Raw genomic sequence first — 13,782 nt, 5'->3', positions numbered from 1 at the left:
GTTTCTGAATAGAATCATATCTTAGAGAAGCAAAACAACTTGAAAAATAACGCTTTTAGAACTGAAAAATTCAACTCTGAATTCACAATGTCACTTTTTGTCATAACTGCTGCTGTGGTTAGTGCATTTTTCATTTAGTTGTCCTGCAATGTGTTAAGCTTTGTTTGTGATATGAGAGTGATCTAGACCTGTTGTGTGATTTCAGGTTTCTGCACTGAAGAACAGATTGAAGAAAGTATCTACAACCACTGGAGATGGTGTTGCAAGAGCATTTCTAAAAGCACAAGCATCTTTCTTTGGGAGCTACAGAAATGCCCTGAAAATTGAACCTGTAAGTAGGAATTTGGTAGGCATAAGATGTAAATCTGCAGCTGTGGTGGGGGGAAAAAAGCTAACAAGAATTCCAAGTTCAATATAACCTACTTTTACTAAGGTCAGCATTGTGGTGCTTTGGCTAACTAGTACTCACAGCAGCATTCCAGTCTCCAAAAAAGAAAAAGGTGCCATAAGCACGATCAATTGCGTGGGGAGAAAAGTTCTTATGGAAAGGTATGAGTGTTGCTTGTTTTTGAAGACAGTTAAGTTAGTTAGAAGAGACATGATAAAAGAGTATAAATTAATGATCGTAGGAGGCTAGTGCAGAGTTCACCATTTTCTTTCACTGCAAAACGTGGATATTTGTTGCATTATTTTTAAAGCTAGTAAAAGATATACTACTTTTACACAATATATGCTTAACTGTGAAACATGCAAGTTTATGGAATTTAAGAACATAATACAATTAGTAAAGAAATTGTGTTTTTACAGAAACATGAAGAATGTCTGGAGTTGTCACTATTAACGATAACTGCTCTGTTAGGGAAGTTCAATCTCTTGCTTCTGGTTCGGAGCTAATCTCTGTTTAGCAACGATTAAGTGCCATCTGAGTCGGGGAAGGATTTTTCTGTACTTGATCTGGGGTTTTATTGCTTCTAGCAAGGCATCTGTTCCTGGCTTACTGCAAGTAGCTTCGTGAACTTCCATACGAATCAGTCCAGCCAAATTAATGTATTTCCATATATTTTGGGACACTATGGTTTTGCTACCGTGTGCTTAGGGCGTTCCTTTTAAAGGACAGACAGTTAGAGACAGGGTAAATAGTATGAGGAACATTCAGGTATAATTCATGAGATATGTCCCGGAAATATGAGGTATGAAAAGTACTAACTGCAGAACAATCCACAGAATATTTCAAAGATGTTCCATGTTCTTGAAGCAGGCAAAACTCACATGTTTGCCAGTCCAATGCAGTGATAAATCTCAGTGTGGTGTTCATGGGCTCATTTGAACTACTGTTGTTCAGGCCTCTGGCTGCTTGACGAGAAGGTCTCTGTAGAGGACAAATAATTCTTTTGTCTTAATACCTTCATCTCTCATCTGCAAGCATGTGGAGGCAGAATAGAAAATCAGTGGTAGCAGTAGAGAGCTTGAATACCACTGGCGGATGCTAAGGTGAGTTCTGAGTGTGAGTGAGGAGGCTAAATGAGTGGAGTGAGAATGAAAGCTTACTAGTCGAGAAAGGGTGGTGTATTTTGTGTTCTCCTGCTCTGTGAAGACTGACGAAGACATCTGGTGTATGCAGACAAGTAATAAATCTAGTTTTAATCATGATATTAAATGAAAAGGCCAGAAGTTGGACAGCAGGCATACTGATTCTTGAGGTTGAGGATGTTTCTGTAACTAAATTCTCCAGTACTATAGTTTGTCTTACTTGTTATTTTTAAAGCCAGAAGGAAAAAAATAGCTCAGTCTGATTTTTACACAGTCCATTTATCACCATCAAATAAGCATCATTCCAACAATTCGTGTTCAGGGTTCAAAAACTTTGAACAGGGTTCAAAGACTTTTGAAGTCAGCATGAGTCCTTCCACATCTTACTGAGGGAATCCATGTATCGTGTGTGGGGAAAAAATAAATCATATTGACTTATGAATGTATGTCTGGGTGTAAATATTGGGCTTTTAAAGTATCTAAGGTGAAATAATGGGAGGTATTTAAAATGTTGTCCGTATAAATAACAAAAATGAAACGAGCAAGGCACTCTGGCTGTAAGCCTCCTTTATCCATGTCAGGGAGACACTGACTTCCCTTCATCCATGCAGGCTTCCTTGTTCTCCAGCGCTCCTCCCAGTAGTTGCCAGGCAACTCTGGGAATATTGGTGTATGCTTTGCCTGGATGTGTGCGTGAGATTAACTAGTTAAGGGATTTATGAAGAAAAATAAAAATTTAAATTGCTTTTCTGGAGATACCATCTGGTATTTTGAAGGCTGAATGCTAAAGATGAACATTCGAAATCAGTTGACAATGGCACACCCCTAGAAGCTGCAACTTCAAGGGACAGCTAACCTGGGAAAGTCGGCAAAATTCTTCAGTTTGCTTATCCTTCCTTCAAAGAAAACTTGTAAACATAATTGCACAGATATGTCATAAAATGGGATTTTAATAATCAGGCAGTGGAAATTTTCAGGGCTTTCTTTCCCAAGTCCTCTTATAAATTAAAAATTTAATTTCTGATTATATGTTTCAGTATTAAGATTTATATAAAGAAAATTTGCAAGTTTGCATGTTTCATGCGCTGAACGTGTCAGAGTCAAATGACCTGCATTCTGTTTCCACTTCTGCCACAGACATCCTGTGAGGTACTGGAGAGGTCGTACAATACTTTATAATTCACTTCCTTTTTAGAATATGCCAACTGTGAATGCAGTTACTGAGAGACTCTTGTCAATGCTAGGAACATGACACTTAAAAAGTAGTACAAAACCCTCGGAAAACCGGATCTTAAGAAGATGTAGCAAAACTCCAGTAGTGTGCAATGAGTAAAAAAATTAGGAAATGTACTTGCTAAGTTCACAAAAGAAGATGAGGATTGTAATTTATTAACAACGCATTGTAACTGGCAACTGGTAAGGCGTCTTGCAGTTTAAAGCCTGCTGTTTCTCTGTTGTACTGTACTTCAAATGCTGCACTTGTAGGAGTCTTCTCTACTCTCACGTAATTCCATCTCCCACACAGCGATTACGGTCATTGTTATTTCCTGTCAGCTGATTAGCTCAGTTTGCCAAGTTTATGGATTATATACTAACAGGTGTTCAAAGTGGTGATGATACACATCTCATAGAAATGCAGAATGACAGGAGTTTCTTATTGAATACTTGAGTATTAAAGCGTATGCAGCAACGCTTTTATTCTTCTCCATTTATGTATTAGAATCCACAAAGACCACAGTGGATATCATAATTTGCTTTAAAATTTCAATGTCTATTTGGAAAAAAATATTTTGAAACTATTACTATTGTAATAGTCATAAATAAAATCACTTTGGTATGTCTGAGACAAACAGAAAAGCAAATAGAAGAAATAGCTTCTAGGAAAAGAATGTACTTTCAAATACTTCCATTGTGGGGTTTTTTTTCTCTTATCACCTTCACATGTCAATGTAAATATGGGGCATAAGCCATACTGAACATGATGTAGTTCTTTGCATTTGATATCCCATAACTCAAGAAATCTGACTGTTCATTTGAAATTATGGATAATTAGGAAATAAATTCAGAGAAGTAGCTTTGCCTCCTTTTCACAGTTTTTGTCTCATAAAACCATTTAATTTCATAGATTATCTCATCTGGTATGAGTTGACTTTTCGGCATGAATGGCGTGAAGCTATTTTTCATCATTCTTTATAGGCCCAGAATGATTCAGAGAGCAGACTTTAAGTTCATGTTATACTTAAGCATACTAAGAGCTCATATTCTGTTCAGCAGCGTTTGCTCTAAAGATAGAAGGTTATGTGATGTGTATCACACACTGACAAACACCGACAATGAATGAGTCACTGTTGCGGTAAACTTTCTGAGGACTTCAGTAACTAGAACTTTTGCATGAGAAAACATATCCGGATAATACAGTCTACAAGTCTAATAGTAAGATTTATGTAACAAAAGAAGTGATTAGTTTGTTTCCTACTATATGTATGTGTTTTCTGTAATTGCGTTAAGCCAGATTTTAAATATGGAAAAATATCTGTTACATGTGGTGTATTTACAGTGTCCACAAACCTCTGTCACCATTAAATACACTAAACCACATTAGGAGCAGTGTGTTTACTTGGCTGTATTTGAGGCAGATTATTATCTTTGTAAATATTACTTAATTTTTTTAAGAGTGACACCAGTGTGAGGATTTTGTTCACTTGAATGAGGTTTTTCTAAATTCCTGATTTTTTGCTGTTTGCAGAGGGAATGTTTTTATCGTATTCTCAATATTTAATTCACAAAATTAGGTCATCTTCAACAGAAATAGCTGTATAATTACTACATGTGTGTAAAGATGGTTTGTAGTACTTAATAGTTGTGTGTGTATTGGTAACAGAGGAGGGAAAGGAGACTCGTGTTTTCTGCAGCAAAGCCGAGGCCGTGCACTTTCTTCTGCTGACACCTAGTGGTTAGGGACAACATTTAATTGGTTTTCCTTCACGAACAATCTTGTTAAGAACCAAACATCCCAACACCTGTGAATGAAGGTAAGCTCACGGTGTGGGGTGCCCGGAGCAGTAGTGTGTAGGGTGTGCGACCGTCTGACGTAGTGGGTGTAGGTGTGGGTTGCTCGACAGCCAGCCCGAGCCATCTGGGGGCTCTGTCACCCTGCTGGGTAGGATGGTTTAACAGCAGGCTCCCAGCGTGACCTACAGTCTTCCCAAATGTCCCTTCTCCGGTCACTCCAGTCAGCTTTGCGAAGGGAACTGTGTATGCTTAATACAACATTTTCTTGCTTGACAGATTTGACAAGCTTGTTTACTTGCATTTTGCTTTAAAATCTGTATGTTCTGATGACGTATTTCTCTTTACATAGCCTGATTCCTTTTGTCTGCACTTCATTGCTATAAATACACTGTAAGGCAAAAATTTCTGGGCTTATTTTTCTTTAGCAGTGCTGCTACTTTTTGTATGGATAATTAAGGGAGGTAACTTTAACATTCATAACCCAAATAGTTATCAGTATCTATACTGATCAGTATCTATATCAGCTCCTGCAGGTAGTTTTCTCTTTAACTTTGCTGGTTTGCATTGTTAACTTCTTATATGCAGGCACTGTAAAATTTGCTGTCTTTTTCCACAGCACAGTATACACGGCATGCTGAGGTGAGAGCTGTATGTAATGCAATGGGAGCTAAAGTAGCCTGTTTTATTTCTGATACACCACTAAACATGTCTGTGCGTGAGATTCTGGTGCGCATTTGGATTTGAGTCAGGATGTCCTCGTTTGTTTTTAAAAGGCTGATGTAGTTGTTATGGATTTATTAATCTAGTTATTAGGGTGATGAATTCTGCATTCTTTGTAAAATGTTTTTTTGTGTATGTTGTCATATCACTAAATCTAGTCCTTTCTCTCATTTATAAAATCCATGTAAACATGACTTTGATGGATTGTGAATCTGCTAGATATTAGTAATTTCCATATTTTATACTGGATTTATACAGTTGCAACACCTGTGAGTATTTCCAGTATGTGCCAGTCTGTGGCAATGTCTCTGAGGAGGTGGAACAATTGATATAGTTGCATTACTTGTAGCAAGAACTATATTCCTTATTATTTGGCTCATACTATCTTCTTGAGGTCCGCCCAGCAAAATCTTTCATTGCTGTGCTCTCCTTGAGAGGGCTTTCCCTCTGCCTGTGAATGAATTGGAGCGAAGCAATAACAGTGCTGTGATCCTTCTCCAAGGGCTAAGGAGGTGTCACTGGTTACTTGTTAAGTATCAAAGTTTGCACCGTTTCTAAACAAAGTAAGCATCAGAATAGTGGGGGGGAAGAGGGCAAAGGGAGCTGTTATTAAATTATTTGTGAGGACATTGGGAAATTAATGTCAAAATGAAAAAAAACACAGATAAGTATGACTATTTGTAGCATCTTATTATTGATTAATACTTTATTATTCTTTTTCTTGAAAAAACTGAAAAACTTTCTTGCCTCTGTGCAGCAGTGTAAAGACATTTCTGGAGAATTGTTTTATCCCCTTGTTCTCTTTTGACAGTTTCAATTAGAATTATCCATTCTAATAAAGCTAGCACTGGTTTGATTATCCGTGCTGCAGCCATCTCCGTACCTCCTGCAGGGGCTGGTACTGAGCGCCGCTCTCCTCGGGGTTAGCTGGCCACCGACTCCCTCACTGTCTCATCCCACTTACACCCAGTACCAACTGCAGCACCGGGTCTGGAAGTCATTTTTAAAACGCATGCACCTGCATTCTGGACAGGACACAGCTTGTCAAGCATGCATTAAAAATTACTGTTGTGATTTCCTGCATTAGTTATAACCTCTTACTAGCGAATCTGCCTTAACAGCTGTTACTATTCTCAGTATCAGTACACTGGGGCAGCCACTGATTTGCTATCTTACATCTACAAAAGTAAATATTTTTTCACAAATCCGCTTGCACAGTTGCAATTTCCTACTATCCCAGGATATTATGTTTAACATCTCATCAATCCTGGTGGAGTTGTACCTCCTATGAGCTCTGAATGGGTTCTTATTATCCCGGGTACTGTAGCTAATTATAATGAGCTAAAGTACTGATGTTGCTCTAGCACCATATATTTGCTGGCCAAGAACAGTGTGCACTTTACAAGAAAGCTGCTTCTCTTTACCTCTGTTTAACTTCATGGCCAAGGAAAGTAAAGATTAGTCCCCTAGATGTTTAGGTCTCCTACAAGAGTAGGTTTTTCAAAGTGTTTTTGAGGACAGTTTACTTATCCATTTTAGGTTTTTACACTACTAAGGATTTTTGCTTTACGGATTTGTAAGTAATACCATGATACCAGTAACACAGATTGATACGTTTCTCAGGAAAACATTAGAGCAGCAGTGTGATGGCATGACATACGGCCACTGTATTAATTATTTTATATCAATCCCTTGCCCAGACTAATGTTATAAATTCCTTTGACAATTCCAGATCCATGAGATCTGAGTGGGACGGAAGTCAGAAAAGTGGGTGATGTGCAGTGCAGAGTAAAAAAAGGAAATGCTAGATGAGTCCAAAAGGAAATTTTCTTGGGATATGTGTGCAGTAACATTAAAAAAGTGCATGTTACATACTGGTGCATAATTCCTTTTGAAAAGGCTTTGTAGCATTCAGTGCTTTATCTACTATGAAGTATGATTGTTGCCAGGGTGAATTATTTAAGTTATTCAGTGGAAGAGTAAATAGTTGTTTCCAACTCACAGCAATTGCCACGTCCCAGTTACTTCCTCCATATAGCCATCTCTTGCATAGCTATTTTTTTCCACATGTATATTTTAAAGGTATACATTGTATACAGAGTAGATCCTTCCCTTTCACCAGAGTTGTCTTGATGGGTTGGTTTTAGGAGTGCTTATGCATTTATGGAAAAAATGAAGAAGGAATATCACTAATGCTTATATTAAAAAATAAATATATATATATAAAATAATGTTTTTTGTTTTACTTGCAGTGTTGTCATGCTCCTTTTAAAATTAGTGCTGATGTACATTTAATAGGAATTTTCTCCCACCCATCTTTACTTTTTTCCTGTTCAGTTGCTGTCAGCTCTCAAATACATGCCTGTACACACAGGCTAGTAGTGACTAAATGATGCTAATTTCTGAATCTCATCCTGATGACTTTATTAACAGATAGGAGTAGACAATGACTGTGGCATTGATAGTGTGTAAAACCTGATGTTTGTATGATAAAAATAGAGCGTAAGATAAAAATGATAAAAATTGCATTTCTGTATATGCTGGAACTGAAACTTAAGACTTTTTTCCCCAGTATGAAGATTCTGTGTTTTGTGGCATTTTGAAGACTCTAGTTTTTGACAATCTCACTTAGAAGCTACCTGTACCTATTGTTACGTTTTACCATTTATGGGAAATGTTCTAGAAAACACATTAGCCAGAATTCAAAATCACTGACTGAAAAAGATCTACTGGGGAAAGACAGTTTTGTTTGTTTGTTTTCTGCCTGGTTTTTGTTTTCATTTCAGTCCTGTTGCTGTGTTCTGTCTCTGAGCGTTACTGTTGCTGTAGACAAGTTTCAGCTTTTGCTTTTGCTGTTTTAAACCTTTAAAATGGCTCTTTTTCTAACAAGCATTTACTGTTCTTCAAAATGCATTTAATATTCTACATCTAAGTCTGTTGAGATATACATATGTTAATGAAACTGAAAAAGCATTCTCTTTAATCTCTTATAGCAGTCTGTTATGTAGTAAATAGAATTGTTTTGTAATTTCCAAACTGTTCTAAGATACTGTGTTGTATAATTCTGGATGCCAAGCTAGGGGGCGAAAACTAAGATTCTGTAAGGAAAGATAATAAAGAATAATATCTGAGAAAGTTAGCACGACCCTCTGCTGAATCTGGCATTTCTGTCATAAAAGATGCAGTCAAACTTTCCTGTCCATCATACGTGTTAAACTGGGGGGTGAGGGGTCAAAACAAGACACACTACCACCACCACTAACAAGAAAACTAAACAACAAGCAAACAAACAAACAAACAATCCCCAAACCAGCATGGGAATGGTTTTGTACTTCAGTTCAGAAACAGTGCCCAAAGTGAGTGGTGGTGTGCGCTGCATCTGGTAGTGCACTAAGAGCAAGAAGAGAGGAAACGTTAAGTTCCTTTCGATGTGGTTTTCGGAAGGCTGGTGTTTACAGGACTGCTCTCGAGATTGTTAGTGTTTACCTGTTCCATGCTGACATTTAAGGTGTTGTGGTATCTTAGTGTGTTGGGAGCTGCGAGCAAGCTGAAGAGAAGTATCTTGTGTTTCATTGTGTAATTAACTTTGCAGCCACTGTACAAATCTGTGCTCGGCCACCAGCCTGGATTGGTCCCTCTCTGTACCTGCTGCGCTGGGCTGCAGAAATAAAAGCAGCTTTGTTCAAAAGCCTCTAAATCTTCCTGTTAGCAGGCCAGGTTGTACAGTGAGGAGCAGCTCCATGATACAGCTTTACAGTGGCAGGATTTGTATGTTCAACTGATAAATTATTCGTCTGTGCCTTTCACACCCGATTCTCTGGGTTTTGTGCTATTTTATACACTTGGTTTTGTTTCTTCTCAATTTGTTTCAAGCCTTTGTTTGCGTATTTTAGACTGACTTTTGCTTGTGTTTTTATTGTGTTTTCTCCTGATGCTTTACTTATAATTGAGAGTGCACAGCCTCAGCAAGCAATGAAGCAGTGTGCAAATGCCTCCATGCAGGAAAAGCTGAAGATATTTCCTGAACTAATAAAGCGCAGGGGACTTAGAGTAGAACAATGAAGCAAGTAAACAAACACCGAGCATAAAATAACATGACTGTTGAGTTCAGCTTCTGTGTAAGACACTCAGTGACTGTGTGTTTTTTAAATGAACTGTGAATATGTTGCATTTGGTACTAGGAAAAAAACCCCAAACAATACCCACCCTACCCCCAAAAAAAACACACTAAAAAAACACCACAAAAGACCCTTCAGGTGGGTAGGGACAGAGATTTCCATTCTCACTCGTATGAGCAGCCATACAATTGAAGGGAAAGTATTACTTCTCTTGAAAGAAGATGGTAGAAGAGATTTTCGTATTTGGGTTTGTAAAGTAGGTTTCATTAGCAGACAAACTTGATGAAATAATGATAAAAATTGGAATATTTAATCAGGGTAGAAATGAACTACTAGAGCTCCATAATAGAAAAGTCATGCCACTCTGGTCTTGCACCATGCACGTTATGGATTGTGTATGAATTGGAGCGTACAATTTGTACTCTTATAGTACAAAAAGAGTAAAGTGAAAGGCAGTAAATCAAAATTATTTGTAGCGGTGTGCAGAGACAGGTGATAGAGCTCATACAGTGAAAGCCTAAAACACTATAGGGTTAAAGAGGGAATGAGACATTTGTATGCATGACATAATTGACAGTTGGGTTTGATTGCTTTGCGTGGCAGACAGCATCGGAGACCTGCTGTCCTTCAGAGTTGTGCTTTTCTTCAGAATCACATTGAGATATTCTGATACCGCCCTGGGGCTTAGCAAAATCACATGGGAATGTCACCTTGGTAGTGTGCTTACTGTCACCTTGGTTCTTCAGTCCTGGGGAGGGACGGGGTACCACTTGCCTGGGTTCATCTTCTACCTGGTACTCGCTTAAGGCTTCTGGAAAGGGAAATACAGAAGGGAACTACCCCTCTTTTCTGGTTTGGCTCTTGCGTATCATCAGAGAACTGGGCAACTTTTTTTCACAAATAAGTTGGTTTTCGTATGGGCAGAGCATTCATGAAAGACAAATTCTGGCTCATGACCAAAATGCTATATAGGCAGAAATTAATTTAGCATTGAGGGCCACCACCTTCTTCTTTCTTCTGTTTTGAGGGGCACAAAAACGTAAACTCTGCAGACGGCTGATAAATGCGTTGTTCTTTAAAACACACGCTACTTCAGCCTAGGAAAACATCAAATGAAAAGCTTCTGTCTTTTCTTATCTTTTTCTAATTTAATTCATTGTTTTGTGTTCCTTTCACTCAATGAGTAGCAGCTTTTGGCAATGACAGATACTCTATTGTGACTGAAATATGCATTTTGTAAGTCATAACTTTACTTGGTATTTAAATAAACTGTGTATGTACAGCGTGCAAGATTTATGCAGAACACAGCTGGAGGTATTCTGCTCAGAATTCCTATGGTTTAAAATATCTCTTTCAAGTTTGAAAATGTGTTGTGAAGTAGATACCATTATGATAATTGGAAGTTCAGCTCCTCTGTCTTGCTCTATTATTTTTTTTGAATACAATTAACACATCACACACACTTCACCTGGTCTCTCCTCATTTACCTCTGACACTTCCTTGATATTTATTTAGACACATGTGGTGTCTTTGCTTTGAACTCAATAGTTGGTATATTCACTAGATATTTTTTTAATAAACATTTGTCTTGTTTAGAGATATACAATTAGTTTGCATTGTTAGAGAAAAGTATACATATTGATGTCAATTTAAGTCTCTCTCTTATTTGTTAGATGATCAGGACATAAATTATATAAAGATTGCAGAGAAAACTGTGATTACTCTCAAATCAAAATACCTGCTGAGAAGTTGCAGAAGCAGCTCATTTTATTACAGTTCTCATGAGGGAACAGTACAGAAAATATATGCAAAAAGCTATCGAGATAAAAAAGTTTTAAAAATGTGAATAATACATTTAATTTGAAGTTGTTATATTTCCTTTAAGGTAGCATAAGCGTGAGACACGGAACTCATTGTTTTGTTTGAATTAAGCTTTATTCTTTCAGATGCAGCAGCAATGCTTTTATTTCTGAAAACAAAAGAAAAACAGTAAGCTTGTTTTAAAAACAAACACAAATTCTTCAACTGGACTTAATAAAACACTATTGACATAGTTTTTATATCTTAAATAATGTATGTAGCGTGCTGTTATAGAACATGTATAAAACTATTAGCAACATATTGCCAGTATCCTCCAGAAGACAACTAGAAATCATATGAAATAGTTTTTGTAATTTTAGAAAAAAAAGAAAATATCTGACAGATCAAATTGTCGTGATACCACAGGAAAAAAAGAATATGAAAATATGATACTGTATTTCATTTGTGGAAATTGGATTTGGAGTTTTCCTTTTTTCTTTTTCCTTTAGTTTTAGGAACACTCCTAAGGCTTCGAGGTTTAATAAGGAATAAATGCAAAATTCAGTCTAAGCTTGATCCTCATGATAGAGCATGAAATTTGTCTGGATTATTTCATTAACTTTATCTGGAGTTTGGAATGAACTGGAGCATTCCTGTTCACTGTCCATTCCTGTGATAGCTGTTTTCCGTAATATTTTCAGTCATTGTTTTACGGAAGATATCTGATATTTGTAATGTAGTTTATTACAGGAGAAAGATGTCATCTCCTGAATAAGAATTAATTTTCTTTGTTTGAAAATTAAATTGAGCAACTCCAAGCTTTTCAGGCCCAAGACTCCAAGGTTTTCATATGAAAGTTAAAAGCTGTTTAGAAAAAATGGAAAGTAAGCCGTGACTTTGAATGTGTTTTATATAAAGCATGATTTTTTCTTATGAAAGGTTTGTCTCTGCTTTCTCATGCATTGCAGAGAGTCTTCCTTGTTTCCTCCAGCACCAGTTAGTCGTGAAATGGAAATCCACACAGTGCGAAGGGTTCTGAAACGTTGTCCATGACAAAGGAAGTGTACTGATGACAAAATACAAAAATGAGGTGTGTTGGATTGCTTCACCGTGGCCATCTCCATGGAGAGATCCATTGTTCCACAGTTGCATCTTTGCTGGGTTGCTTAGGGAAGGGCATGATGCAGAAACCATTAGAACAGGGCGTTTATAAAGGAGACCTATAGCACAATAACGCAAAAGGGAATCAGTGTTTTCTTTTGAGATACCTTTGACTTGGATTTCGATTTTCAAAACATACATTTAAAATTATCCCTATATGAAAGTACTTGGAAGAGTTGGGGTTTTTTGGTGTGGGTTTTTTTTTTTTTAATGAAATCATTCTGTAGTAAAATATTTCAAGTACTGGCTAAGCTGTAAAGCTTAGGGCTGATAAACAAAGCATCTGAAGCCAAATGGCCCCTTAGCTAACCCCAATTAAAATAAAGATTTCATTGCGCTCTGTCCTGACAGAGAGGGAACATATTGTTGCCTTTAAGGGAGTTTGGTTTAGTTAATGAAAGAATTTATTTCATTTTTTCAAATACAGAACCTAATTAAATAAGTTTCAACTTGACTTGTAGTTGAGGACATTTTAACTCCTTAAAGGTTACTTTTGTGTCCAAGTGTAGCTCTCTTTTGAATAATTTCTGATGCAGTATTTAGTTTTGTGATTTATATAGTAAGAAATTTTATAGCAGATCTCATGTGAGTAACTATATGCCGGTAATATATATATACATACATATATGTTGTTGATTCTAAAAGTATTAAACTTGTTATTGACGTTACTCTCTTCAAGCGTCCTTTTTGGCATTAAGTATTACGCAGAGATAGTAACATACTAGATTCTTAAAACTAATGTGGAAGGGAAGATGGCATGATTTTGCTCTGAATGCACTTAAAAGCTGTAAATGATATATGTACATTGCTTACTCCTGCTGTTCAATGAAAAGAAAGATATATCAAAGAATATTTTTGGTGAAGCTCTCCAAGCAGTAGTTAAATCTGTATCTTTAGAACACTTTTTCTTAGAGAGGATTAATGGTGAAAATGAAAGCAATTTGTAAGGATTACAAATGTGATTAGTTTGTCTTTCTTCAGGATTCGTCTGTACTTGTATAGGTAAAGTCCATCCCCCATTTGTCAACTAATTTATTACATATTCTCCACTAAGAATATATGAAAAATGAAGAATGCTTTTATCTACAGATGCTTTCTTCTTACATGCAAGAACATTTTATACTTGCTGCTTGAAGGCAGCCGAAGAATGGGAATGCTGCTGATTACCTTAGTTTCTTGCCTAAAATTAAAAAAAAAAATGTTAAATGGCTGCCATGTCTCTGATAATAAAATCATGAGAGATGAGTTACGGTCTCTACTGGATGATATGAATAATGCTGTTTGGCTGTGGTGTTTGTGCTTTGTCGATGCAGTAACTGTAATTGAAAGCACCTAACCAGCATTATGCAGAAAGAGGTGGGTTCTTTTAAATTACTTGTTACAGAGGCTGAATCTAATCAAGGAAGTTCATGCTTAAAGTAAATAATTTTTAGTTGTAACA

General features: G+C 36.9%; 1 protein-coding gene across 10 annotated transcripts in view; it reads left to right on the top strand.

Moving 5' to 3' along the window:
- The window catches only part of DENND1A (DENN domain containing 1A), a 206,067-nt gene that overhangs the window by 128,488 nt on the left and 63,797 nt on the right, over positions 1–13,782 (top strand). For all 10 annotated transcript variants that reach the window (XR_008469271.1, XM_054220418.1, XM_054220423.1 and 7 more), the window contains exon 13: positions 206–331. Coding sequence is in view for 9 of the 10 variants with exons in the window: in XM_054220418.1 (XP_054076393.1) it covers positions 206–331 (126 nt within the window). In the remaining variant the exon portion in view is untranslated. The remainder of the gene's footprint in view (positions 1–205; positions 332–13,782) is intronic.

This window comes from Rissa tridactyla, chromosome 14, assembly GCF_028500815.1.
Source record: "Rissa tridactyla isolate bRisTri1 chromosome 14, bRisTri1.patW.cur.20221130, whole genome shotgun sequence".
Taxonomy (NCBI): Eukaryota; Metazoa; Chordata; class Aves; order Charadriiformes; family Laridae; genus Rissa; species Rissa tridactyla.
This window is presented reverse-complemented; position numbering and strand designations above follow the sequence as displayed.